Below are 27,958 nucleotides of genomic sequence, written 5' to 3' on the forward strand. Positions count from 1 at the left end.
GCACCTCGGGAGTCAACACCTCAGTGGAGCCACTACTGGCCAAGGTTACTTCCTCACCGTGTGGTTTCTTTGACCATATCTGCCAGGTGTTCCCCTACCGTTCCCACAGCTCCAGTTTGTGACAGTGAATCTGCCATTTTTTTGGCAGATGTGTGCCTCTATTTTGGACCTGCAGTCTCTTTCAGCTATATAGATGATGGCTGTTCACCCATAGGTTGAAGCAACAGTCGTGAAAAAAACCCCAAAGGCTACAATGACGGTGACCAGGGGCTCTCCTTGTCGAGACTTCGTTTAAACCCACGAATGGCAGATGAGATTTGGGTGCCAAGCACTCTCTCCTCAGGTGGACACCGTGATCCATTCATTTGCCGGACCTGGAGGCCTGGGAGCAGCCGCTTGGTCGTTCTCCAGGCGGTGGGAGGAAAGAGCTTCGCTAAGAATTTCACCCCTTAAAACCCTGCTGGGGGCTCCTTACACTCCTCCGGCGCAGCTCCTTGGGGAACCCAGGCAGGTGTGGGACAGTGGAGCGAAAACAAAACGACGGGTGCAGAAAACCTCGGCGTCACGGCAAGGGCCGCGGCCCCGCGCTTGACCGCCACGGGCACCGCAGGTCCCGGCCGGCGCGGTGCAGCCCCCGGACTACAGCTCCCGGCGTGCCAGCGCCGCCCCGCCTTCAGCCCTCCGCCTTCCCGTCTCCGCGGTGAGAAAATAACCCCGAAGTTCCCCGCGATCAGCTGATCGCGGCTGACAACGAGGGGAGCGGGCGGAGGGGGCGCGGGTCCTGGCCGGCCCTGCCCTGCTCAGTTCCCCCGGGCGCCCCGACTGCATGGTCGGCCCCTGGGGGAGGAGAACCGGGAGATCCCCCCCCGGTGCCGAGGGGACGGGGGGGAGGAGGAAGCCGCGGCCGGGACCCGAGTCCTTAGTCACCGGGTGCCGGCGGGAGGAAGGGGAAGAAAGGTGGCCGCTGGCTTGTAAACAATAGCCCGGCTCGCAGCGCCCCGTGCCGCGCCGCCTTTGTTCCCGGTCCCATCGCGGCTCCCGCCCGCTGCCTCCGCTCGGCAGGAGGAGCCCGGGGGTTTCCCCGTTCCTGGGCGGCCGGCGCGGCGCCGGGCTCAGCCCCAGGTAGGTGCGGGCGCGGGGGAGGCGCCGGCCGGCACCGCCGTTACGTAACCGCGGGCTGGTGGCGGGGTCCGCCTGCAGCCCCGCGGGCGGACGAGCCACAAGTGCAGCCGCCCGCCGGGCAGCGCCCGCCCGGGGCCGCTGGACTGGCGGGGACAGGGGCGCCGAGGGTCATCCCGGAGAGAGAGGGGTTCTGCGCTGGCTGGGAGCAGGGGAGGCGGCCCGGAGGCAGCGGTCGAGACAAAGGCGGCGGCGGGGTGCGCAGGCTGCCCTCGGCGGGCGCTGGTCTCGGGGCTCTGCTCTGGCAACTTGGGGCGTAGAGGGGGAGGGAAAAAAAATCCGTCGTCTGTCAGCCTGACCGTGGTAGCGATCGTCTTCCAGTGTTACTAGAAGGAGCGCACAAAGAGAGCGGATTTTTGTTTATCTGGCGAAGCACATCAGGAAATTCCCAGCAAATAAATACTGTGAACTCTCTGAAGGAGGAGCCTAGCTGTGGAGTGAAAGCAGAGAATTTTCTAGTCTTGACACGGTCCTTTTGTGTGTGTGTGTGCATGTGTATGCACTTGTGCATTTCTGATGCCTTTTTTGTCTCTGTGTCACCAGCTGTCTCCGTTCTCAGCTTCAGGGAAATACTTGCTGTATCTGCTGAAGTAGACTAGGCTGGGGCTTTTTTCTCATCAGTGAAAGTACATTAAACAGCTAAGCAGAGAAAGAATGTGTGCCAGTATTTGGGTGTAGTAATACATGAAACTAGCCACGTTGTCTAAGTTTATTTTGGAGAAAGAAAACTTCATTAGCACTTAACAACACTCTTCCTGCAAGGCAGGTCAGTGTATGAATCTTACAGAAGCATATATTAATTATTTTCAATTAAGTACAGACTGCATTCCTGCTGATGTTTCTTTCTTGGTAAAAATACTAAATTTGGAACTGATTTTTACACATATCATTGTTTGAAACAGAAACAGGAGGGGAAAACATTGCATTAAAGAAATCTGAAGATGAGTGCCCACACGCAAACTGTGGAGAAAGGACAGAACACAACACTCCTGTGCCAGGAGAGCTATGTTTGCAGTGGCACAGATGAAGCAATCTTTGAGTGTGATGAGTGCAGGAGCCTGCAGTGCCAGCGTTGTGAGGAAGAGCTGCATCAGCCAGAAAGGTTGCGGAACCACGAACGGACCCGTATAAGACCCGGCCATGTCCCGTACTGTGACTCCTGCAAAGGTGCCAATGGGAACATAATGCATGCCAGTATGACAGGCTCAAGGCAGATAGCAGCAGTGAGGTGCCAGGTGTGCAAAATCAACCTCTGTGTGGAGTGTCAGAAGAGAACACATGCTGGGGGGAACAGAAGGAAGCACCCTGTCACCGTGTACCATGCTGGCAAAGCCCAAGAACAGGAAGAGGAGGAGGGGATGGATGAGGAGACCAAGAGAAGGAAGATGACAGAGAAAGTTGTGAGTTTCCTCTTGGTGGATGAAACTGAGGAGATTCAGGTAAGAACTGTTGTGATTTGTTGTGAACAGGCAAGATGCTTTAGTTTCTTCCTTAGTCTAACAGGCTGCTGTGATGCATGGTTAATACTTGAAGTGTAATTGGTGGCAATCGTAACAAGATGATGGCCAATAAAGCACAAGTGCTACTGAGCATCTTGGGCTAAAAAGACACAGTGCCTTCAAGTGGCCTTGCTCACGAGTTCCTCAAAAGGTCAAGTCCATTAAAACCTTATGTGTGGCAAGAGTCTCCTCTAAGAGGCTTGGTAAGCAAAGCTGGTGAAAGAATTGACTCTGGACTGAGACACACACAACTAAGATAAGAGCTGTCTCTGCAGGATGCTGATCATTCCTGAACAAAATTGAATACATTGTATTTCAGTAGGTGTCCTGCAAATGGGAGTGCTGGCAGACAATTTCCTGCTTTATGGCTCGGAGAGGGCACTGTATCAAACAGTGCTAATGCAAGACTAGAGCCCATTGCTACCATTTAGCACCGTAAATCCATCTGATTTTTAGGAGTAGAACAAAATAGAGGTAAGTGTCCAAAGTGTTCCATTCAAGTCCTACAGACACCACGGTTAAGCTATATTGCTTGTCACAAATATTACTACATGTTAACCTTTTGTTGAAAGAGAGGGAAATTGCCATTGGGGCAGGTCTGCTGTTAAAATGATAGGAACTACTTAGCTAGGAACAGCCTCCCAGGAGGCACTATTTTAGAAGGTCTAGCATTCAGTGTATGCAGTAATAGAACTCTCCTGTTGGCTCTTACACTTGGTAAGGATTTTAGAAGGCAAAATGTGTGAAGGCCACAGAGCACATTAATTACACAACTGAAAATTGAACTTTGTTTTCTGACTTCCAGTTTGCATTCCTTATGTTAAACCTCATTCAGGAGCCACTGAAAGAAAATGTGTAGTCACCTGGAAACTCAGTATCAGGTTGCTCTAATTTAACATACTAATGCTACCATCATTAAAAAGAATTGTGATTATATATTATATTCTTATTTTTGATAGTTGTTTGTATCTGTGACAGTAAGAGTTGATGTGCCTGTCATGCATCACAAGGATATGTGACTTAAGTATCTCGTACCTATTCTGTACTATAGAAGTGTGTGTACATATAGATACATATTTACACAGTAATTATACAATAATATAAAATAGTTGCAAGATACTTGGGTCATATTTCTGTCAATTCAGGTGTACTGACTGCTAAACTGTCATGGCTTTTGAAGGGGAAAGGGAGGAAAGGATGACAGTCCTTATGGTGCACTGACATAGAACACACATTATGCAGGACAGCAGTGAACTGAGTGTTTGAGTTTCAGGTTTGTAGCGGTCTTAAGTTTGTATGCCTCCAAGCCCTAAACACACACTTATTTCCTTGTAATGTGTGACAGATGCAACTATTACCTTAAGATACAGATTTTTCAATACTCCTCCTCTGGCCACTAGAACAAACTCTGAAATGCCTTGGAACAGGGCTGTCCTGCAAAGCTGCTCACAAACTGTGTCTGTGTGTGGTTGTACTGGTTTAAGTTATATTTATACTCATAAATCTGTAAGCCTTATTGAGGTAGACCTTTGGCTGCCTCCTGCAAGCAAGTGCATTTGCTATTTAAATGTCATGGGCAGTAAAGCCAACTTCCTTATTGGGACAGCACTGGTCCTTTATCAGATCATAGCAATTTGGTCAGAAGAGGGTTGGATTGAAAAAGCTCTCCAAAAATGATCTTATTTCACTATTAAGATGTTGAATCAGAGCTCTTCCATCTGGAATGATCTTCTCTTCCTCACAGCTGAATACGTATGTGACATCTCACAGCCAGTATCAAAGAAGTTTGAGAGATTTCAAGTAAATTATTTTCTGACAGCTGGAATTTAAAGACTGCTTGCTATTATAGTGATAATTCTGCTAGTGAGCATGGGGACCTTTATTTAGAAAGGCCTGTCAGATGCCACAGAAGATGTCTTCAGAGCTAAGTTGTCATCTTTTGCTCTTGATAATACTGGGGAGCCAATTTGGCTATAGGAGAGTGATCATCAGTCTTTTATTTTGTGCTTGTCATTACTTGGGGAGAAATCATTAGAATGTTCTTCATTTAAACCAACTTTTTGGCCAAAAATGCCAAAATATTAGTAACTTGAAATATGGAGGTTCAGTTTGAGAGTGTGTGGCTTTTTAAGTTTGAGCAGACAGGATAAGAATTTAACAGAATTGTGTAGTTCATCTATCTTTAACTGTTTAGTGACCTTTGGAACTTGAAAATTGTTGCATTGATTGGGAAATAAGAGGAAAATGCTGATTTGATGTCGATGGTGGATTCTGCCATAGCAATGTTAAAAGCTACAAAATTACAAATGGTAAAAGCTACACCACCCCACCACCATTCCTCCCCCCCCCCCCCCCCAAATTGGATGGTACTAATTAGGCTGCTGGAGCAGCTGATGATAGATTGAGATAATCAGTGAGGTATATTTGTTTACAAACATCCAACTCTAAAGTGGATCACTGAGATGGGGACACAGAGCCAAAAGATTTGTTTTTTTGTTTCTTTTGGAACCTGGAGTTGTTAAGCTCAAGTGGTTATGTTTCTTCTCAGTGTTCCTGTTGGCTTCTTGGAGGTGGTAGCTCTAAAACTGAAGAATATTTATAGTGTGTAAGCAAATGACTGATCTAGTTCTAGATCCAGAAGCAATGTGGCTTAATCCATAAGGAGCTGTGCCTGAGCAAATTGGTTCAGGGGAGAGGTGGAAATTCTCAGTTTCGGCTCAGCACTACACAGATACAGCTATGATAATTCTTGAGATCTGCATAATTGTCTTTGTGCCACGTTGCACAGATGTGCTGGCCTGCTCAAAGCTTTTTGTGCTTTGCAGGCATAGCATAAGCTCAGAAAGCTGAGGACTTCTTGTGCTTGTTCAAGTCCACATAGACAGAAAAGGTCCCATTTTTAACCACTGCCTGTCTGTAGAAAACCGATGGCAGCTAAAGTTTGTGTCTGTGAAATACGAGCTTCTCTGTGATGTTCATCATAACAACACAATATCTGAGCACCTCAAAAAGAGGTTGGCTGTCTTGTGTTAAAAAAATGTTGTTAAAGGTTAAATCCAAGTTGGCACTGCAGGTTTGTGGGAGAACAGAGAGGGAGGATGTTCCTTATGGAGTACAGCCCCAGCTGTCTCACACCACACAATGCAATGCTTTGCAGCTCTTGTGAGTTAGTACTCAGGCATCCTGATCTACATGATGAATTTTTTTCTTCCTTCTTCCAGGACTTGTTGTCCCTCATAAGACCTCACTGACTTCTATCAGAAAACAAACCTTGACTGTTTTACAAACTGGCATCACCTGTATTTTAGACCCCATTCTAGACTCTCTTTCTCAAGCTCTGTTATGCAGTTTTTCTTTACACAGTATTAAACTTTTGGTCTTATCTATTGCGTATCTGAAGCTGAGGCTTCAATCACGTTGTTCTTGATAACTGCAGCATCTGTTTGTTAATTGGCTCTAACATAGTCTATCTTCCTTGCTCATCTGAGAATGATATTTTGGGGATTAATTTCTCAGTAATTGCTTTTGTCTTGTCACTCTTTACATCTTCCACATCTCCTCTTTGCCTTGATAGACTCGAACTGTGTGCCTTCTTTTTTCGTATGTGTAAGTCCCTCAACTGAATCTCCTGATCTGCGTCTCCCAAGATGTCAGCTTTCCTTTCTTATCTCTAACTTCCTGGATTCTCAAACAAGCATCGTGTGCTGCGCTTTGCACACAGGAGGCACTTCCCATAAGAAGTCAGGGTCAATTAATTGGATTTTAAAAACTAGTACTAAGAAAAACAAGTGAAATACAACAATGAAAACATGACTCAGGTTGTGATACTTGTTTCAAATCCTGAGGCTGTCTTACTGTCCCATGAACTTTTCCACTCACCTGGATCTGTCTTAGTCTCTTGTACTTAGATTTATGCAGTTTCTGTATCAGTTTCCATTTTTGCTTTGTCTTAATGCAATATGCTTGCAAACGAGCTCTTTAGTATAAAGCAGAGTTATGCATCTGTTTTACAGTGAACTTTATTTACTACTACTTTTGAGGTGGGGCTGAATGCTTAACAATGCATAAAAACAGCTTGTTATTTTTATCTTGGGGAATAGATGTTAGGAGTTCTTGCCACGAGATGAGAACTTGCTTGTAGTGTCACTACTGGCTTCTATGATAACACTTTATCCAAAGCCCTAATTAAGGACTTGGCACATATGCTTAATAGAAGTAGAAAAAGTCTTTCATTGACCCCAGAAGATAGAGGACATGCTTGGTTATTAATAATCTGCCTTAGAATTTGCTCATCTTTGACCAGAAACAAGAATTTCTGTCACAAAAAATTACCCCATCTGTGGGTTGCAAAGAAAAATAGAAGGTACTGATTTTGTAGGCTGACTTACTAAGGAGACTAGAAGAAAAGAAAAATTTTACTCTATCTAGTCACAAAAATAATTTCCCCAGCTGTGTAATTTTATGAGGGAAAAGGAGCGTACATTTATTGCTATGTCTCCCCTGAGATACCCATATGAACTCCCTTTCTTCAGTTTGCAGGGTGTTTTTGTTGTGCCAATAGATATCTCAACTTCCTAAATATAGCCCCATTCCTCGAGGCTTTTCTATTCCTTCTAGCAGGTCTAGACACCTAAAGGAGTAAGATCTTCCCCTCAGCAAATATGAGCAGGATCTATGTAAGGCTTTACAGTCAGTTAAGATTAACAAAGACCCATAGTCCTTATATAAATGCAGACCGTTTTGTACAATCATTAAATAACCTGTCACAAACAGCATAGCAGTCTGTGTGTCCTCCTCTGTCCCCTCCTGTTAAAAAGTTACAGATACATAGTGATGACTCTGCAGGGTTGCTAGCTGCTTTGCTTTTCTCACTCTTGCTGTAAACCTGATGGAAGTACTGTGACTTTTCCTTATTATCTACTGATCTGAGCCTGGATAAAGTCTAGGGATGAGAGAATGAAGTCTCTAGGAATGTTTTTTCTCAAGTATTCTTTGTCAGTTAATGGGAGTTAACATATGTGTTCTCTTATGAAAGAAGGTCATAATCTCTTCAGCCTGACTGATTGCATTTGTCCAGCAGATAGTGCTAGTTCCTGTGACACTTTTGCTTCATTTGCTGTTGGAGGAAGGTGTTTTTGGTGGGTTTTTTGTTGTTGTTGTTGGTTTGTTTGGTTTGTTTTGTTGTTTTGTTTTTTCCTTTTTTTCCCATGCTTTAGGGTAGCACAATCAGCTGTAAATTTCTGAGAAATTTGGTCCATGTCCTGTAAAGTAAGGAGTCACAGCTCGTATATTTGCCATGGATATAAAGGAGGAAAGAAAAATGGTTGAAGGATCTGAGTTTTTTTAGGCCAGTATGATCTGTTCAATCAGGATATGTAATTTCTGCCCTTGATACTGTTGATGTGCTATAGATGAGTTTTCCACCTCTTTGTGCTTTAGAGAAATTTTCTTGTCAAAGTATTTTTGGGAGTTTACTGTCCTACACTCCAGGAATTTTTCTCTCATTACTTTGTTATTTTTCAGTGTTCCTCCCATCCAAGTCTGTTATCAGTTCACCTAAATTTAAGTGCACTGTTTTCTGTCCTTGGAATAAAGTAGTAGAGAAACTACTCAGCAATTGCTGGTTAGGAGTGTTGCTTCTTCCACTAGATACAGACCAGTATTTTGAAGAGTATTTTTAGAAGGTAGGAGAGAGAGCCATCCATTTAACAAAACTCCTTGGACAGTCTCAGGCTGACTCTTGGCTAATTTTTAACATAGCCACTTACAAACAGTGCTTTTCCCTGGAACCAGTCTTGCACCTTCTTCACAATGCAGTACTCTTGGGCATTAATTAAAGTCAAATATTTTGCTTCCTTCTTCTCTTTTGTCCATATGCAGACAGGAGTGCAGGTGTGGAAGGAAGAGAGCATGTCACTGGTGAGAGAGCTTGGTAGCAAGCCACTCTGGAATTACCCACATTTTCATTCAAGAAATTCCTGGACTTAGTTCAGTTTCTGAACTAAATAGTCTTGGGTGGGGGAAATGGGGTATTTCAGTGCTTCCTGTGATGTACCCCTCTTTGCACTTTTCCAGTGAATCCTTTTGGGCTCTTGGATGCTGCTAATAGAAAAGGGATGTGAGTGCTTTGGAGTACAGTCAAGAAAGAATAAACAGCTTGCTGTCTTCTGGCTCTTCTGTACTTTCCATTGCCTCCACTTTCTCTTTCCTGCAGCGATTACTGGGAGGCAGATACACACTTTTGGCTTTTGTACCTGGGTTCTTAATGCTTTGCTATAGAGATCACATGAAGGCAGAAGATTGAGTCCTTTGGCCTGCCTGTCCAAACACCCTGAAATTGCGAAAATAACCAGAGTTACTGTTTTCTAGAAAGAATGCAACTGTAATACAACTAAGTTCATAAATGCCCCTCTTAACAAGGACAATGGTATAAGTAGTGTCCACACAAGTCATCTAGTTACTCTTAGTATTTAGGAAGACAGCATGAACTTGCTGGTTGACTTGCTGTCTTCTGGGCAAGTATCTTCATGTGGATGTGATCTCACCTGCTAGAGCTGTGACTTTGGAGTGGTAATTGGTAGCTCTGTGGCAAAATTAACATCTACAGGAACTTGAAAGGTATTTAGGATACAAAACCATGATTTCTACATCATTTACTGATCTCTTTTAGGGTTAGATGATACTATTATGTTAGTGTTACTTTCACAGCAACTGCATTCACCTCAAAGTCTCTATTAGTTTTCAGTCCTTGCAAAAGTACTTTTTCAGCAGGCAAACAGTTTAGTGGACTTTGTAGTCTTACTTCTGCTTCCAGAAGTTTGATATAATTTAGCTGTTGTCTACAAGGTTAACTTACCTGGTAATAGCAATATTTCAGTCATTATTGGCTCTTGGGTTAGGGTGGAGTCCAGTCTTATTGGTTACCTCCAATCCCCTTAATTTTTTTCCACCATTGTCTTAAAACATTTGAAATAGGATCTCCTAGAGTAGGGTTGTTAAGCAGGATTTAACTCTTCTGTCTTTGCCTCTCTCACAGTTCTGTAATAATAGACATGGGCCTCAGACATGGGCAGCTTTTGCCCTTCATTGCAGAGACCTTTAAGTCCTGTTGAGACTCATGCTGTTAAGTTCCATACAAACCCATGAAAATATTGAACCTAAATTCCTATGCCAGAGCTGTGGGACGGAACAGGACAATTTTGGTCTGAAAAATATATTCCAATCAGGGACATTATTGTCCACCTGTGTGTATTGTGGCTGATAACAAATCTCAACAGAACCCATAGGAGGTACTGCAGTGAAGACAAACAGGAAAATCCCCTTCAGGTTAGGAAACACCTCTGATACAAATGTTCATCTGCTTGAGCCAGACCAGCACCCACATGTGCAATAAGATCAAAACCAGCTGAAGCTGAGGAGTGGTGTGGGAATCTAACCGTAAAACCCTGTGGCGTATCTGTCCCCTGCACTGTTTTGTCCTCCCTGCATCTGATGTCAGGTCCTTCAATTTGGGCTTGAGTCTCTGTAGGACTCCGGTCCTGAAAATACTGATGTCCAGTGTCAGCTTGGCTGAAGGCTAGGAGATCCCTGAGGACAATGATGATTAATATGTGTCAGTGTTTGCTGAATCAGTGATTAATAACTTACTCCTGAATACCAGATTGTAACTACTGGTATGACATAGTTAGATTCTATAAACTAATCTGTTGACACAGCCCTTTGCAGAAACTTTCTCAGGCTACTGTAAAACATTTACATAGTAACAAGTAACTCTTTGACCGGTAGAATTAACGCAGTCTAATTTCTGAGATGTCTTTTTCCCATTATCCGGTGCTTTTTCACATTTTCTGTCTTTTGAGTAAGATGCAGTATGTGTGTTGTCGTGCACCAGCCAGCATGCTTGCTGGCTAGCATGTATGGGCATGATTGCTCAGCTTACTGCTGTGTCTTGGAGGCTGTAGGGGATGGACATGAGACATGCTCTTTCCTCAGTAAGGTTATTGGAGTCTTTCTTTTCTGCTCTGTTGTCTATTTTCATCAAACTTTTAGGAAATTTATATTTTAGAGGTACTTGTTTCTGTATTAAATTGGTGTAATTATATTATGAATTTTAAGTTACACGTGGAAGACTTGAGTAATGGCATAAATTATATTTTCCATGGAAAGTAATGGATAAGAAAAGGTATAGGGGGCAACTTAAGGTAGAAAAGTAGAGATGCTTGGACTTAAAAGTCAGCTTTGAGTCTTCTTGAGCACCTGCTTATGACCAACATCATCTCTCTTGTTTGGAAGACTCTGTAAGTCAGAGGAAGTAATGACGTCCTGAGGTCACTTTCAACCTGAATTAGCCTAAAATCTTCAAGGAAACAGAATTTGACCTACTGTGGTTTAGGGCCTGTCTCACAGCTCTGTCGATGTCATGGACTTCATAGCAGAGAGTTTCTCTTCCTCACAGGGAACTATCTTTTTTGTCACTTGCTAACAAGAGACACTTGTGGATATCAGTAAAAATTTCTTCTGGGGCAAAAGTTGGGAGTTTCCAGTTGCATTGTTAATAGCCTGTTGCACTTGAGTTGCTGGGTTAAGCCAGTTACCCTTCTTTGCATTCGTGCCCTGCTTTTTCAGGAGTGATTGTGAGGAGCCCTGCAGAGATGTGAATTTTGATGGTGGCACTTTATTGTGGTGGAGCTTATTCTTCTCAGGTTAGTTTTACTGGCTGTAGTTAAAGGAAGAAATCTGCTTTATGGATTTCTCTCTTATTTTCAATGTACACTGAAATTGTGATTTAATGACCTAAAGGCAGGACCTGGGGCTTTAGACATGCACTCAAACTCATTTTTTGTGAATATACTTCTGGATAGGAGCTCAGTTTTTTAGAGTTAAAACACGTATTTAGAAGCACTGTTTTTAAGTACTGGTCTGCATTGAGCTGGGCAGATCTGACAGATGTTTCCAGGTTTAGTGATTGGTATGATACTGTGTCCTTAAGGTCAATTGCCTAATATCGTCTCAGTATTGTTTTAAAAGTTCAGGACTGCTTAAAAGGTTTGCAGATCTTCTTTTAGCTTGCTTTGCCATTTCTCCTTCTAATTTAAGGTGTCTGAATTCTTGTAGGCATTATCTTTCAAAAATATTTTCTGAACTGTGAGCAGCATTACTTGTATTGCCAGTGTTAAGTAATGCTTTAAGGTAAATACTTACTTTTTGCACTTGATTGTTTTGATTGCTTGTACTGATTTGTCTCAGATGTTTGTAATTTTATGCTGGTATACATTTGGATGAGCTGTTACAAATCTTGTAGCTTACATTTCCATTCATTGAGAAAGTTGTTAAATTTATATCTTTCTTATTGACTTAGTGGTTGTGTGTCAGAAGATACTGTCGTGTACTGATTGTCTAATCACAGACTCACTTAAGCTGGAAAATAACTTTGAGATCATTAAGTCCAACCATTAAATCAGCACTGCCGAGTCAAGCACTAAACTGTCCCTCAGCACATCTACACGTCTTTTAAATACTTGCAGGGATGGTAACTCCACTACTTCCCTGGGCTGCCTGTTCCCATGCCTGATAAGCCTTGGCTCAAAAATTTAGTTATTTATATGATGATTTCTTTCTTGATCGCAGAAAATACATTTTTGTTATTAAAAACACTCTTTTAAAACCAGGTCAAGCAATGAGTAAGACTTCAAAACACAACAACAGAAGTACCAGCGTAAGTCAAAGTGACAGTGTAAGACTAGCAAATGAAGGCGCTCTGATGAATACTATGCCAAGCATTCTTGATTTTTGTTTTGAGCTATTGTATGTTGTGGCACAGCTCTGGCTTTGTGCACCACTTCCATGAATATTAGCAAGCCCTAAAGGATTCATAGTCTTAAAAGGAGAAAACTCTGGTAAAAAATGTCTTATTCTCTTAATGTGTTTGTTTTGCTGGAGGCAGATTTAAAGTTGTATGAGTGCAGATCATTGGAAACTCTGTTCTATTTTATAGATTTTTGTTCCTAGGCTTTTTAACACTTTTTTTGTTTTAATAACATTGTTACCAAGAAATTAATAGATAGGAATGTAATTTTAGCAGTTCTTGTCTCTTAAAAAGAGTTCTCTTGTTTAGCAGTTCTTGTTTCATTTTAGCAGTTCTGTTTCTAAACAATTCTACTTCTCTTAGGGCTCAGATTTGGAAAACTTGTTATGTTAGGTACAGTAGATTTCCAAGTAGAGGTGATAAAGAGACTTCAGTTCTAAATGTGCTCCACCACAGCATGCTATGCGTTTTTGTACCATCCTTATAGAGACTTTAGCTGTGAAGTTCTCTGTTTTTTCCCTTCGAAGACCTTCATCTCCAGTCCAGCTGAACTTGGGTGAAGGGACTGCTTGGGGAGCTGGATGACAGCTGCTAAAAGGAACATAGTTAAAACTACGAAAGAAAGCCAACCAGGGTTCTAACATATGATGTAGTAAAAACTGTTCTTTTTAGAAGAGAATCTCTTAAGAGCTATAGCAAAAGTGTAAATGAGTTTCTGATACTAGAAGTGGCAAAATGAAGAAGGGGCTGAAGATATGTGACTTGTCTTGGTTTAGATACAGAGTTTTCATCCTTAATTTACATTGTTGTGCAGCATAAGGAAGGTTTCGTATTTACCCTCTGCTCTGAATGTCAGAGATCTGGAGCTCTTGGGAAATGTGGAAGTGGACACAGTTATGGAAATGTGAGCCCTCTGCACATGCAACAGAAGGTGGTGCCATGCCAATTTATTTTAGAGATGAGAAGCAAAATGAAGAAGTGGGGATTAGTACTTTGACACTTATGACACCCACTCTGACTTCAAAAGTCTTAAAGGAACTTGCTCAAGGGAAGTAAATTTGACTGCTGATATGGAGATTGTTGTGGATGGTTCTTTGAGAGTATAATTCCTGTACTCAGCATAGGGTTAAGTCAACTAGTGCACAAGAACAAGGAGCACCAGTGACATACAAGTGTATTCAGCTTCAAAGGGAAGGGCTTCTTTTGGTCATTTTGGCCTGTTTTTGGTTTTGTTGCTTCTCTGCCCACATGGAATTTATTGTAAGGATGTTGCAGGATCCAAAATTATGACTAGGTTCTAAAAGGAAGGATAGGTCTACTGGTTCTCTACCAACCACAAGCATCTAAGTGCAACCACTGCTCAGGAAGTTCTCGGTCATCTGACTTCTGAGCACTGGTAAAGTGTGCTAGGAAGCATTTACTCATTTCATGTCTTAAGTTCTTCTCATTCATCATTACCAAGTCCTGTGAGACGTAAACATTGGACTAGCTAGACTTTGATGTATTTTTGTGCTTCTGGGTAACTTGCTTGTTGGAGTCACTCCTGAGTTCTGTCCTGAAAGGAGGTCTGCAAGAGCCTAGAAGGGGATAACTTAGAAGGGAATAACTTTGGGTATGTGATTTGATATTCAATGTAACTTCGAGTTACACTGTCTCTTAATGATGGAAATATATCTCAGAGTTGCCATTATTCCTATAGTTCCTATTGACTTTTGTGTCTTCTGACCAAACTGACTCAGCCCGTTCCACAAACACTCCCAAATTGCTACCAAACTGGTGCTAGCTAAAAGATCATAGTCATTAGCTGTCCTGCCAATACTTAAGCAGCTGTTTGAAAACGGATATTTTTTTGTGTTCTCCAGGGAGTACATAACTATTGACTCTGGCAAAAAGGACCTGTCACCTTTTTGGTGAGAAGTTTGGGAGGTGGGAGAAGACATTATCATACTCTCTTTTGTGTACGTACACATAACACTCTCATATTGTCAAACCTGTGAATATTTTTAGGAGCTATTCCATGAACCAAGAACTTTCTTTCATCCACGGAGACATCTTAAGAGACACTAGGCAAAACTGCATATATCATCTAAGCTAACTTCCTGATGATAAGCTAATAATCACATCTACCAAGAAAGTAGACCCTTTCTCGTGCACTTGTAATTTCAGTGTATCTTGATGTTCTCTCTCAGACTCCAGGAAAGATTCTGTTGAGAGCATTTTAATGTTTCTTGTTTCCTGTTTTCTTCTACATTGGGAGGCTGCTGTGAATAGTTTGAGTCTGTAAGAAGCTACTGCAAGCCCACAGGTTTTCTTTGTGAATGCTGTTCCCAGCCACAATCTGGTACACTGGCTATTTTTTACATCTTTGGCACACTAGCTGATTTTTATTTTCCTTCAAAGTCTGGGTGCTGCTGATAGATTTGACCAAAGCAGATGGGGCTGGCTAAGCCTTAAACTAATTTGCCGATCTAAGAATAAACTTGTTCAAAGAAACCATTTATTACCTCCCTGGTTCATAGATTGTGAGATCTTCCAATTGTACTCACAGGGTGAAAATAGCTAAGAGCTTCTGGAAGTTAAGAGGCAGGTGAGAGAGGATGGAAGCCCTGCTCTTTTCAGTTGATGGGGATTCCTTCAAGAGGGAATGGGGATAAAGAATGTGAATTTAATCTTTCTCAAAAAGTGCTTCTGTCATTTTCTTCCCTGTTATATAATATATGGATAAAACCTGTTGGAAGACAAAAAAGTAAGGGCTAAACAAATGAATGAAGCATGAAGCCTGTGGAAACCAAGGATCTATTCTACAAGATCAGGGCAGACTCTTGTACAGAGCCTTAGCCCATTTCACTGCTTGTTTATCTGCTCCTGTTGCTCCAGAATCTGAACAGAAAGTGCTCTTTTCTGTAGCCTAGACAGCACCATGCTTGACACTTCAACTGTGTAAATCCAAAGAGACGTTACCTGCACTTCTTTTTGGGTTTGTATGTGTGTGTTCTTTTGTTTTATTTTTTAATGAAAGTACAGTACAGTAAATTATGAAATGGATCATTGAGGTAGTTGTGGCACTTCTGTGAGAGCCAGTTTGACCTGCTTCAAGCACCTGACCCTAGTGCACAGCTTTGCTGCTCCTTCTCTGCTCCCACTTTCCAGCTGAAGGATTGATCAGCTGGAGAGCAATGGGAATAGGACAGTCTGTGTCTGAGAGCCCTTGGCTGTAGATAGATGCAGCACAAGTGCATGGCGGAGATTTTCCTACCTAAACAGGTGCTCAACCTCTGTGGAGGAGGCAAATTAAAGTGGTAAAAGCAATTCCCCTTTTCATACCTGAATTTGGATGGTTGCCAGGAAACCAGTCCTACTGAGAAAGTCTGCCATGCTTCATGTAGCTGTTCTGACATACTTGGAAGTAGTGTTGTGCTCCCTTCTCTGAACGGGCTGTCTCAGAGAATGGGGTGAGGTACTAGAGAGTTGACTGGATACATAATCACAGTGAGGCATCACTTCCAAAACAGCTCCATGATGGAACAACATAAATCCCATCAATGTGTACATTTTACAAAATGCATTTTAGTATTTTGCTTTATACTTCTTGGTGCTTCAGAAACTTATGATGAAATCTGGAGAGGAGGTAATCACTCTTTTTAATCTTACGGATCCTGAAACCAGCTGTGTTTTCAGTGTTGTTTACTCAAATTAGATAGTATAGTATTTTTTTTCTTTTTGTTTTGGAAGGTAAGGAATGAAGAAGACTTCATTAAGAAACTGGACTGCAGTCCTGACCAGCACCTAAAGGTAGTGTCCATCTTTGGGAATACAGGGGATGGCAAGTCTCACACCCTTAACCACACTTTCTTCTATGGCCGGGAAGTCTTCAAGACGTCTCCTGCCCAGGAGTCTTGCACAGTTGGAGTTTGGGCAGCCTATGACCCTGTCCGCAAAGTGGTGGTCATTGATACTGAGGGCCTCCTGGGGGCCACTGTGAACCTCAGCCAGAGAACACGGCTGCTGCTGAAGGTCCTGGCCATCTCTGACCTTGTCATCTACCGTACTCGTGCTGACAGGCTCCACAATGACCTGTTCAAGTTCCTTGGTGATGCCTCGGAGGCTTATTTAAAACACTTCACCAAGGAGCTAAAGGCTACCACGGCCCGCTGTGGCCTAGATGTTCCTCTGTCAACCTTGGGTCCTGGTGTCATCATTTTTCATGAGACTGTGTACACCAAGCTACTGGGCTCTGGTGAGTAGGCAATTCCAATTACAACGTGCTAAACACTGTCTGTAAACTATGAAGTTGCATTGAATATTCAGCATTCTTTACTATCATGTAAAAATGTGATTTGAGTTTTGCTCTCACTAGTTTCATTCTGGGAACCAGGCTGTGGAACTAGAAGAGCATTCCCTCATGGTGATCTGACTATTCCAAATCAGTTAGAATAATCCTCTTAGCCAGCTGAACATGAGCACTGAATAGTCATGAGTTCTGCCAGCCACAGGAGGGGTCGTCATACAAGTTCATGAGTATGGGTGATACAGCAGATGAAGGTGAAAACTGATGTGGTGAGTTGACCCTGGCTGGATGCCGAGCACCCACCAAAGCTGCTCTATCACTCCCCTCCACAAGTGGACAGGAGAAAGAAAATATAATGAAAAATTCATCAGTTGAGATAAGGTCCGGAGAGATCACTTGTCAAATACCATTGTGGGCAAAACTGACTTGACCTGGGGATATTAATTGAATTTATTACTGACAAAATCAGAGCAGAGTAATGAAAAGTAAAATAAATCTTAAAACTAGCTTTTCCTCATCCTTCCCTCCTTCCCAGCTCTACCTCCTCCCCTGCCAGCCATGCAAGGAGACAGGAAATGGGGGTTATGGTCAGTTCATCACACATTTTTTCTGCTGCTGCTGCTCAGGCAGAGTCCTTCCCCTGCTTTAGTGTGGGAGTGCTCCCATGGGAGACAATTCTTCATGAACTTCTCCAACATGAGTCTGTCCAACATGGGCAACAGTGGCTGAGGCTCAGTCCCACTGTTTGTGAACATCTAGGTGCTGTCTCTCGTGTAATAAATACCTCAGCAGTCTTGGTTGACCCACATTCTCATTTTGGCTTTTCCAAACAGTGAGGTTTTAAACTAGTAGAAGAACTTATTTCTGGTTCTTAATTGGAGTAACTTCTTAATAACTTTTAAGTTACCTATAAGGCAGATCCTTTCCTTATATACCAATTTGCTGATTAGCAATTCAGCCTCTCATGAAGTTGTTAACATTTGCTCTTTCATCAGTTCGGCTTCTAGTGACCCATGAGGACACTTTGCACCTGTATGCAAAATCAGGGTCATTAAAAATATATATATTTTTATGGTCACTTCTGATCACAGTAGAAACAGGAAAGAAACCTCAGCATATGGATATGCAGAAAGCTCTAACCATCTGTCTCAATGGATAATTGAGATAAGTGTGTTTATGTAGTTTTAGGGCAGGGAAGATGGGGCCTGCCTTATTCTGAAATGTACAGCAGGTACTTGGAAGCAGGCAGGAGAATGTGGTTGGCTCTGTGGAGTCTGACCTGATGTGGCCAGTTCTGATGTGCTTTGCCATGTATAAATTGTTGATAAAGGCTTTGTCTTCCTTGCTACAGGATTGGCATGGAGAATGGGCAGCCCATGTAAGGTTCATGTCCTCCACTTATCAGGTGCTAGGAATAGCTATACCAAGTTATGGTCTGGTGAAAAGAACTAACGAATGTGCTGACATTGTGTTTCCTTGTATTATGTCCTAACTTGCTCCTTAATCTGGATATCTGTGTTTCAAAATCTAGATGTGTCTGGTTTTACCTGGGGAAGCTTGGTCTTAAGAGTTTAAAGCTGTGTATCACAAAACAGAGCCTGCTTTTGGAAAGTTTGTTTCCTTTCCTTGTTTTAAAATATAATGATAACTGCATTCCAGATGTATTAGAAGATTTAATTGAGAAAACTAGGTCTATATTGCATATGAAAGTACTCTGCAATTTAAGTATTGTTTTAAAGAATCTGTTGTTTATGAACTTGCTGATACTTTTATATATAGATCATCCTTCTGAGGTTCCTGAGAAGCTCATTCAGGATCGGTTTCGGAAGCTAAGCTGTTTTCCTGAGGCTTTCAGCTCAATTCACTACAAGGGAACAAGGACATACAATCCTCCAACAGATTTCTCTGGGCTTAGACGAGCTGTGGAGCAGCAGCTGGAGAACAATACTACTCGGTCACCTAGACAGCCTGGGGTGATCTACAAAGCACTAAAAGTAAGTGAAGAAGAGTTTGTCACAGTTTATTTGTACCACTGTTGCTATTAACTCAGCTGTGGCTCGTAAAGGCAGAGCACCTGAACCAGTGATGCAGACTTGCATGCAAGTCTTCCGTGAGAATGATAGTTTTGTCTAACAGCCGGGGAAGCTGAGTAATTTTTTTTACTTTGAAACAAGCACTGTAGTAAAGACCATGGAAGGTCAAGAAAAGTTAAAGAGCCAAACTGAGCAAGATCATAAAGCTGGGAAGAAAAAAGTAACTGATGCTGTGAGTGACAAGCACTTAATGGCAGTGATTTACAAAGAGAGACCTTAGAAGGTTTTTTATAAAATTCCTAAAGTTTGCCTCAGCACAGGAGGAGAAAATGCAAGAGACTAGGAGGGAGTTAATATTTGGCAAAACGAAGCACTGAGTAGTATAACCCAAGAGCTAGAAGGCAAGCAGGAGGAAGGGGTTGTGTGCTGGTAGCTAGGGAATAAGATGGGATCAAGCCAAATGATGCATTACTTCAGAGCAAGTGATTTTCTTAGACGGTTCACTTTCCTAGGATGTCAGAGGGATTTTTGGGTCTTTAAATTTGCAGTCTTTCCTACAAGTTTCCACATACCACTGCCTGATTAACAACATATTTTCTTTGGCCTGAAGAGCACAGCTGTCATTGGGGAGGGGCAGGCAGAGCTGGGGCATATCTACAGAAGGAGGTAGTGTTAGCAGTCTTTTCTGGTGTTAGTCACAGCTGTTGGAACAGATAATTCTGGCTGCTCTGCATTAGTGGTAGGTGAAGCACAGAGGGAAGTGTCAGGGTGGCATGTACTCAATTCTTTGCATTAGGGAGCAGACAGGCAGCAAGGGGAGAAACAGTTGGAATCGTTAATTTTAGTTTAATTTCTAGGACTTTATTGCGATAGTCAAGTAGCCTGGTTTCAGATATAGCTGCTGGTATACTTAAATTCATGACCTATAGAGTGTTTGCTGTGTTCAAATCACTACTGACTACAAATTAACTTCTTTTGCTTCGCTTGCTGAGGACACAAGACTTGCTAGAGATTTCTGTCCACTTTCTCTAACTTGTGAGTTCATTCAAAAGTATCAGTATCAGTCAAGCTCAAAAGAGAATGTAAAGCAAATTTCCTTGAAATTATGTGAAATAAAATGTTTAAATAAAGAACTTCTCTGAGGGAAGCTGTGGTGAGAGAGGTATACACAGGTCTGCGTGTATGTGCAGTCAACCCTTGTTAGACAGCGAAGATGCACCCACTCCACCTACCCCAATCCTGTGAGGGGAGGAAGAGAAAGGCAGGCAGCCACCATATAAACCTCAGCTGTAGGAAGAGTTTCAGCTAGCTCTCTTGCCTTCAGAGATCTCCATCAAGAAAATCTAACCATTTGCTTTGTTCCAATGCTTTTTTTTTCCCCTAAACATAAGACCTGAAGGAACTGGAAAAGTTAAGTGTGCCAAGGCTAAGGACTGATTTAATCTGAGGATGGATGTTTCTAGGAAGGGATACAAATCCCTTTGTCTCCGTTCTTCCATTTCACCAGAGAAGGGCAGTTGTTCAAGTGGCTGGAGGAAAGCTCAGGGCAGCATTTTCTGAGCCAAGAGGCAAAAAATGTGTTCTCATGAGCTATGAGAAATGATCCTATGAGTTTCTTTTCAAAGGTTTCCAGAATGCAAAGCTCTTTTAGCAAGAACCATGCTATTTTGAGTATGGATTGGATGTACAGAGGTGGATCCAATTTTCTAGCACCCATTTCTACTACAAAATTCAAATTAGGGACAGGAGGAGAGGAGAACAGAGAAAAAGAGTGTCTTACAAGTATTCAAGTCACTTCCATACAAGTGCAAGATTGCCTTCTTAGTTAGTTTCCAATCCTCGTTTTGCTTTCCAGGCTAGTGAGACACATTTGTTAGCTGTGTACTCTCTGCCTCCCCCTCTAGTAGAGGAATCCATGCTTTTTCTTGCAAAATGTCTGCATTGCCCTTAATCTCTTTCCAGTTCATTCTCTTTTGTTTGACAGGCTCTAAGTGACCGGTTCAGTGGGGAGATCCCTGATGACCAGATGGCTCACAGCTCTTTCTTTCCAGATGAATATTTCACATGCTCCTCTGTGTGCCTAAGCTGTGGGTAAGTAGATGAGAAATGCTTCTCTATCCTCTTAGAGGATAGTGCTGCCCCCACCTGTGGCCACAGAATGTAAAGTTTCTGTGATGTCTTGACACCTGACATCATCTCTCCTCAGCTAGTACTTCCAGGAAAAATTAGCTTGAAATTCAACTCTTATGTGAACTGGACAACCACTATTGCCATATCCCAGCTGGATGCATGGTTTTTGCCCACTCTGTTTCTGTGCATGACTACAAACCTGTGCTTGCCCATATCTTTTCCCAAATGCAAGCAGGGCAGGAAGAAAGGAGTGTCTAAATAAATCCCCTGAAATTTCTTATGATTTTTTTCCTGACATTTTTATTGCCTAAACAGTAAAAACAGTCCTAAAGCATACATCATGGAGAGGGGCTGTGTTCAGTGACTAGGTCCAAGAGGAGCTCCATATTTGATTAGATCTTGGCTTGTAGCTCTCTGGAAAGAGACCCAAGATTGAGCCTGGAAGGGCAATAGATGGCAGTCAGTGCTCTAAGTCTGGGAGCTGTATAGCAGCATGATGTTGTGGCTGGTTATGCTTCTTTTCTGATGCTGAGTATTTTCTGCAGTGAATTGTTGTGTGGTGCTGCTTTGTATGTGAAACAGTTGCTGCACCTCCTTCTGAAGAGCCTGCCTTTCAATAATAAGTTATGTCATTGCTGTATGTACAGTTGTGAAGATGGTTTGAGAGCACAACATCTATAAAAATGCAAGATAGCAGTAAAAATGAAATCTTGGTGACATCTGTCCTGTGTCTAAAAGCAACGACTCATGGGTTGCTCTTGCATACTCAGGTGTGGCTGTAAGAAGAGCATGAACCATGCGAAGGAAGGAATCCCTCATGAATCCAAAAGTCGATGCCGATATTCTCACCAGTATGATAACAGAGTCTACACTTGCAAGGTGAGGTACAAGGACAAGGTCTGAAGAATGAAAAAGGAAAGGATCACCAAGTAAATGAGGAATATCACAGGCATGTGCCTGTTTCCTTCCTTTTTTTTATTTTTAATGTCAGAGGTGCTCATAGCCTTGACAAGAAAAATTGATCCTTATTTGATTTGTATGTTTGCTTGGAGAGTTCATCACCTCTGTGTGCTTTGTGTCATTTTCTAGCTAAATTTTGAAGCTGGCTGCTCTTAACCTGTGTGATGTTGACCTTTTATATATTTGACATGGTTACTCTTATTTGCTTATGCCCAGTGCTTGGTATTAACCATTTTTTCTGAAGGATCTGTGTAGGCGACAGGAAAATTTTTGGCCACCATCATGGTCTTTATTGATGTAGAAATACTTCCCTGATGTTATTGTTGATAGTGGGTTTGCTTTTGCTTTGTTTTAAAATGAGTTTTGATGAGTGCTCTTTGCTGTGTACCTCTGTATGCTAATTATATACTTTATGTGGCCAAACAGCAGCCAGATGTAGATTTGGATTCCCAAGACTGTAGTTTTAATTGAGCCTTTATGTTGTAGGCCTGTTATGAACGAGGGATGGAGGTCAGCGTGGTGCCAAAAACTTCTGCTTCCACGGATTCCCCTTGGCTGGGCCTTGCCAAGTATGCCTGGTCAGGGTGAGTGCTGCAGCTGAGATCTCTCTGCTCTCTGTGGTCTCTGTGCTGCCTGGTGCACAGGACTTGCCACAGAGGTGACCTGTCCTCCTCTTGTGCAGGTATGTCATCGAGTGCCCCAACTGCGGGGTGGTGTATCGCAGCCGGCAGTACTGGTTTGGCAACCAGGACCCTGTGAACACTGTAGTGAGGACAGAAATTGAGCATGTCTGGCCAGGGGTAAGTCTGGTTGCTGGATAGGCTGTGTATGTGTGCAGCCATGCACATGCTCATTTGGTTCTGCTGGGTGTTGATGGAGAAAATAGATTGCCTTTCATTAAGCTGGTCTCTGCTGTTTGAAAGAGCCTTTGCAAGGGTTCTCAGACATGTTTTGGCTATCTTGAAATGGCTAAGTTGCCAGCCTACTCCTGTCTTTCAAAGCAGGGCTAGTGAATCTTTTGCTTGTCCTCCAGTTTAACAGGAGTAATGGGTTGCAGAGTCATCTGCATCTAAAAAAATAGGTTTCCCTGGTTTTATTCTCAAATGAATATGTTTCGTTCCAGACTGATGGATTTCTGAAAGACAACAACAATGCAGCCCAGCGTTTGTTGGATGGCATGAATTTCATGGCTCAATCAGTATCTGAACTTAGCCTGGGACCCACGAAAGCTGTGACCTCCTGGTTGACAGACCAGATTGCCCCAGCATACTGGAGACCCAACTCTCAGATTCTGGTAAATAGAAGCTGCTGGAGAGGAAGGTTTTGCTTAGCTAAAACCCCTTCTCCTTACTCTTTAAATAATAAAGTACTTCGCAGATTCTAAATGCTTTTTTGTTTTACTGCAGCATTCCCTACTCCTACACCTTTGAGAAAACTGAAGTGCTGTCTCCTCTTCCCGTTCTTGACTTAGCCAGAGAAATTATGAACAGAGACTTGGTCCAGCCCTGATAAAGAGACAGTTTCTCCCTGCTCTTTGTGAACTACTCTCCCAGCAATATCACAGAAAATCCTGGCTTGCATGAACTTGTTTTTCAAAGCAAAGAATCAACATCTTAAATCTAGCTACTGCAGTTGACAGTACTATTTTTATAGGTGCAGAGATTAAACTCTGGTTTCATAGCAGATGCAAAAAGCTCTCCCAAACAGTTCAACTAGGAAAGGATTCCCTGTGTCTTGCCAGAAATAGATTCTTCTTCAATGAAAACTGCCTTCTGAATTCTTACCCCACACAAAAGTCAAATACCCATCATTCAGCCCTGCATGATGTGGCTGTGTTTATTTGTGATTGTGAATGAAGGGATCATAGCAGTATATTGGCTTAACCACTGTACACCTACTATTCTAAGTCACTTCCCTGGGGTAAGGTTATGGGGCTGATAGCACCCAAGTCTTGTGTGTAACTGCATATTTCACTATTTCAGTCTAAATCTTGCCATCCTGGGCCTCTGCTCTCTATTTTTCACTTCAGGGAGATCAAACTAACAGTTCTTCCTTCTATGTTGTTCTGATTAGAGTTGTAAGAAGTGCAACACGCCGTTCAAAGATAACGACACCAAGCATCACTGCCGGGCCTGTGGAGAAGGCTTCTGTGATGGCTGTTCTTCCAAGACCCGTCCAGTGCCTGAGCGAGGCTGGGGACCAGCACCAGTGCGTGTGTGTGACAACTGCTATGACAACAGGGGCATCCAGTTAGGTAATCTTGAGTTGATTGTGACAGAGCTATCACTGGGCACAAGACTGAAGTCTTTGTCCCTGATTTCTGGATCACAGCCATTCCCAGTGGGTGTAGACAGTGTTGTTCACACTGGGTTTCGAAACAGTTTTTGGTAAGGAAGCTGAAGAGCTCAGTGCCTTTTGGAAGAAAGATGACCCTACCAGATACCTCAACTGCTGACAAAATTATTTTCTAATTGTATCTTTACTTTGTTTTCCTAGCAACTGCTGATGATCTCATGCTAACATCAGAGCAGTGGTGCTTACGTTGCAGCAGACTATATATTTTGCCCATTATTGCTAAAATGAACACTCTGCAATCCAAGATTGTGGACAGGGAACATAAAGGCTGAGGAGAGATTCCAACCTGCCTTTTGGGTTTGCTGCTGGTTTTGTTAATGTAAATTAACTGAAAGTTGGCAGAGAGGGTGGTGGACTTAGGTGTTGAGCCCTTCACTCTTGTGTCATGCAGATGTAGCTGAACTGCCTTCAGAAGAGGAAGGGGGGACACTTATTGCCAGGAAGGTGGGGGAAGCTGTGCAAAACACGCTTGGAGCGGTGGTGACAGCCATGGACATTCCCTTAGGTGAGTTCTGTTCTGTTCTGATGGGTTTTTTTTGTCTAAAGGCATTTTTGTTTTCAAAGAGCAAAACTTGTTATTAAACTTCAAGAGCTTGTGTGACAGGCTGGCACTTCTGCTGTGATACCACTCTTGGTTGAGAGTTCTATAGTCCTCTGGACCTCTTCTGCTTGATGTTTCCTCTTGGTTTTCAGCATGTTGTTTCTGCAGATCACACTTTCTCTTTTCACCCTGTTATGCAAAAGTGTGCACCAAGCTGTGAGTAATTCATGCTCCCCTGATGGATTCACTGCAGTGACCTGCCATTTGGAGTTCCCTAAAGATTGGCCAATTAGGAAGCATTTTATCAGGTTTGGTTTTCTTTCAGAGATGCAGAGTGCCTTTTATGTGTGTTCATGGATACTGCTGGTACTTCTGAGGGGAGGGCTGAGAATTTGAAGCTGTCCAGGTTGGTAATGATGAGGAAGTAATTAGTAGTCTGATCTTTAATGGTGAGCTTAGTGCAGGGAACCTCTGCTGCTCTTTCATGTGCTGGGTGGCAGTTTAGGTATGTCAGCAAACATTTCACATTTGAATCTTCTGTTGTTGGACCTGACTTCCTACTCATTGTGCAGATCATTGTTCAGCTGCTTTGCCTACAGCATGTCCAGCCTTCACCTTCGTGGGTTTTTGCTCTCTGACTCAGTGAAGGGCAGAGTAAATCCCTTTCTCAGTTCAGACAGTACATGCATTTCTGAACAATTGGTTTGGTGACTTGGTGGTTTTTTTGGCCACAGCTGAAACTGAAAGTAGGGAAGAGCAAGTGTCTTAACCTCTGGAAGAGTCTGAGTAAGGCAAGATGACACTATGAAAAGAGACACTGTTTACTCTTTGAAGACAGGCGGGATGTGGGAGAATGGTAGAATGCCCTAAATGGCTACTCATTGCACTGAAGGATTCTGTCACTAGGTCACATCCTCCTTAATGGCGGCGGTATGACTTGCACTGTGTGGGTTCCTCCACTGGAATACATTCTTGGCATGCTCATGTTCATGGATTATTTTGTTCTCCCTCTTTCTCATCCCCGCACCTCGCTTCTTCCTTAGGTCTGGTAAAAGATGCCGCCCGACCTGCATACTGGGTACCAGATCATGAAATCCTGCACTGCCACAACTGCCGGAAGGAATTCAGTATCAAACTCTCCAAGCACCACTGTCGGGCCTGTGGCCAGGGATTCTGTGACGAGTGCTCACACGACCGCAGAGCGGTTCCCTCTCGTGGATGGGATCACCCAGTCCGAGTTTGCTTTAACTGCAATAAAAAGCCTGGTGACCTTTAACCCCAGGCTGCTCTCCAGATCTTTGCAATTCCTTATGTTCTCAGGGTTACAAATGAAAATATCTGCTCTCCCTTTCACCTTCTAACCTGTTGCAGCCAGAGTGCATGTCTCCAGTTTCTGGCCTCCTCTCGTGTTATATCCATCTTGGAACGCTGGGAATGAGCTTACATTCAGCCTCTAGGTTTTAATTTCAAATTAACTGGGAAAGGGAGGGAGCTCCCTTGTAAATGAGCAAACCAAAATCCATTGTATTTTATTCCAATAAAAAAACCCTATATATATATATATCAACTATGTATAATTTAGTATATTAAGAATATGGTTGAATAATGAAGCTTTGAGTATTCCTAGTTCAAATGATGGATGGTGGTGTTCCTTACTGTATTGGATCAGAATTATGGCCTTCTAATTCTTCTTTTGGAATGTCTTGCTGATCGTGATGTCGTGTGAGGAAGGTTTGGACTCTGTGCTGCCAGGAATCTCCAGTGTTGATATACAAATTACACCTGGTAGTTCAACCAGCTCTTCATCTGGAGGTGCTGCCCTTCTGGCCATGGAAGATTAATCCCAGATTTATTAGCAAGTTTGTTTGAATTACAATATGAGCAATGGTCTTGCAGTGCAAGAGGTATCAAGTTAACACAGACTCCCTGACAGAGACCGGTAGAGCTCTGAAAGGTAAAGCAAATCCTATGGCACGAGGCAAAGCATTCTGATTTTGCCATTTCAACTTCAATACCAGATCAAAAAGTAGCAGGGTTTTTTTCTCCCTGACAATGTTTTCACATACTCAGGTTTTCTTCCAAGTTTCTTTGCTAGGTCGTTGCAGTTAAAAGTTTTGTCCAGAGCAGATGAAGAGAACAAGTTTTTTAGGCAATTCTGAGATATGAGGTTTGACTTGTTTGGGTTGTGATGACTTTCCTTTTCCCCCACTTTTTAAGTGATCCTGTAGTCTCTGAAGCCTCTGTGTTCTCAGATATGGTTACATAGAAACTGCACAGATTTGACTTACTTTCTTCTAAGAATATGAACTTACAAATCAATCTGGAAAATGGGAACCTTTCTTCTTTGCTCCTAGCAGCTGGCACTCACTGGACTTCATCCTTTTATGAAAGGAATGCAATGAATTCACTGATTTTATTATGAAAAGCACCACTTAACCTAACTTATACTGTCATGTACTGTGGATTTGTGGTTCCACTTATAAGAAGTAAGAGACCATTGTGGATTAAACTGCCTAAAATTCTCCCTTCTTGGCTTACATAGACAAGAATTCTTTCACATGAGAGTTGCCTCCTCTTGGAGTGGCTGGAGTTCAATGCAGTGTCCTGGAACTGTGGTATTTCTTCCCCAGCTTATTAAATGTGCTGTTGTGTAGATGAGTGCCCAACACCCTGTTTTAAGACTGTATTATTAAATTAACTGCTATAAAGGACTTTATCTTCTGAACAAGTGTACTGACTTTCCTTGTAATAAGCAGTTCTCACTTTGTCTCTGAAAGAACATGCTCCACAAAGTGTTTGTCCCTTCACACCTACATCCAGCCTACACAAGGAAGTAGACTTAGAAGATGTTCCAGGACACCTTCGGTACTGGCCAAGTTTACTGCGGACTGTCTTATGTTTTTGTAAGCAAAAGTCTGCCATAAACTGACAGTTGTCCAAGTAAGGGCATGAGTAGGTAGAAATCCTCTCTTAAAAGACATTCTGTACATCTAGCATAATTCTGTGCTTCAAAGTATTCTTTATTTTTTTAATGGGTGAGCAATGTGTTCTTGGTTTTTAGGCTGTGCGCTGTGTGCTGTTCATGCATGTAGCTTAATACCATGTTAATGCACAAAGAGAAAGCAGCCATGACATTCCTTGTATAAAATATTTGGCATCTGTTTCAAA

General features: G+C 42.6%; 1 protein-coding gene across 2 annotated transcripts; it reads left to right on the forward strand.

Moving 5' to 3' along the window:
* Positions 1–719: 719 nt before the first annotated feature.
* Positions 720–27,958, forward strand: ZFYVE1 (zinc finger FYVE-type containing 1). 2 transcript variants are annotated; one of them, XM_066188170.1, is made up of 12 exons: positions 720–1,122; positions 2,082–2,618; positions 16,216–16,720; positions 18,551–18,765; positions 20,789–20,895; positions 21,705–21,813; positions 22,381–22,478; positions 22,577–22,694; positions 23,018–23,188; positions 23,968–24,148; positions 24,641–24,754; positions 25,834–27,958. In XM_066188170.1, exons 2-12 carry the CDS (start codon positions 2,121–2,123, stop codon positions 26,064–26,066), a joined length of 2,349 nt encoding a protein of 782 aa, XP_066044267.1. In that variant the 5' UTR covers positions 720–1,122; positions 2,082–2,120; the 3' UTR covers positions 26,067–27,958. The 2 variants fall into 2 exon arrangements, with proteins under 2 accessions (XP_066044267.1, XP_066044268.1); XM_066188171.1 differs by lacking the exon at positions 720–1,122 and adding an exon at positions 1,697–1,945.

The sequence above is a fragment of the Chamaea fasciata genome, unplaced genomic scaffold (assembly GCF_029207755.1).
Source record: "Chamaea fasciata isolate MVZ Bird 193981 ecotype frontalis unplaced genomic scaffold, bChaFas1.0.hap1 SCAF_7, whole genome shotgun sequence".
NCBI lineage: Eukaryota > Metazoa > Chordata > Aves > Passeriformes > Sylviidae > Chamaea > Chamaea fasciata.

Coding starts and splice junctions, on each gene's coding strand:
- ZFYVE1 (XM_066188170.1), top strand. CDS start 2,121: ATGAGTGCCCACACGCAAACTGTGGAGAAAGGACAGAACACAACACTC. Junction 18,766..20,788: donor TGATCTACAAAGCACTAAAA/GTAAGTGAAGAA, acceptor TTTGTTTGACAG/GCTCTAAGTGACCGGTTCAG. Junction 20,896..21,704: donor TCTGTGTGCCTAAGCTGTGG/GTAAGTAGATGA, acceptor TTGCATACTCAG/GTGTGGCTGTAAGAAGAGCA.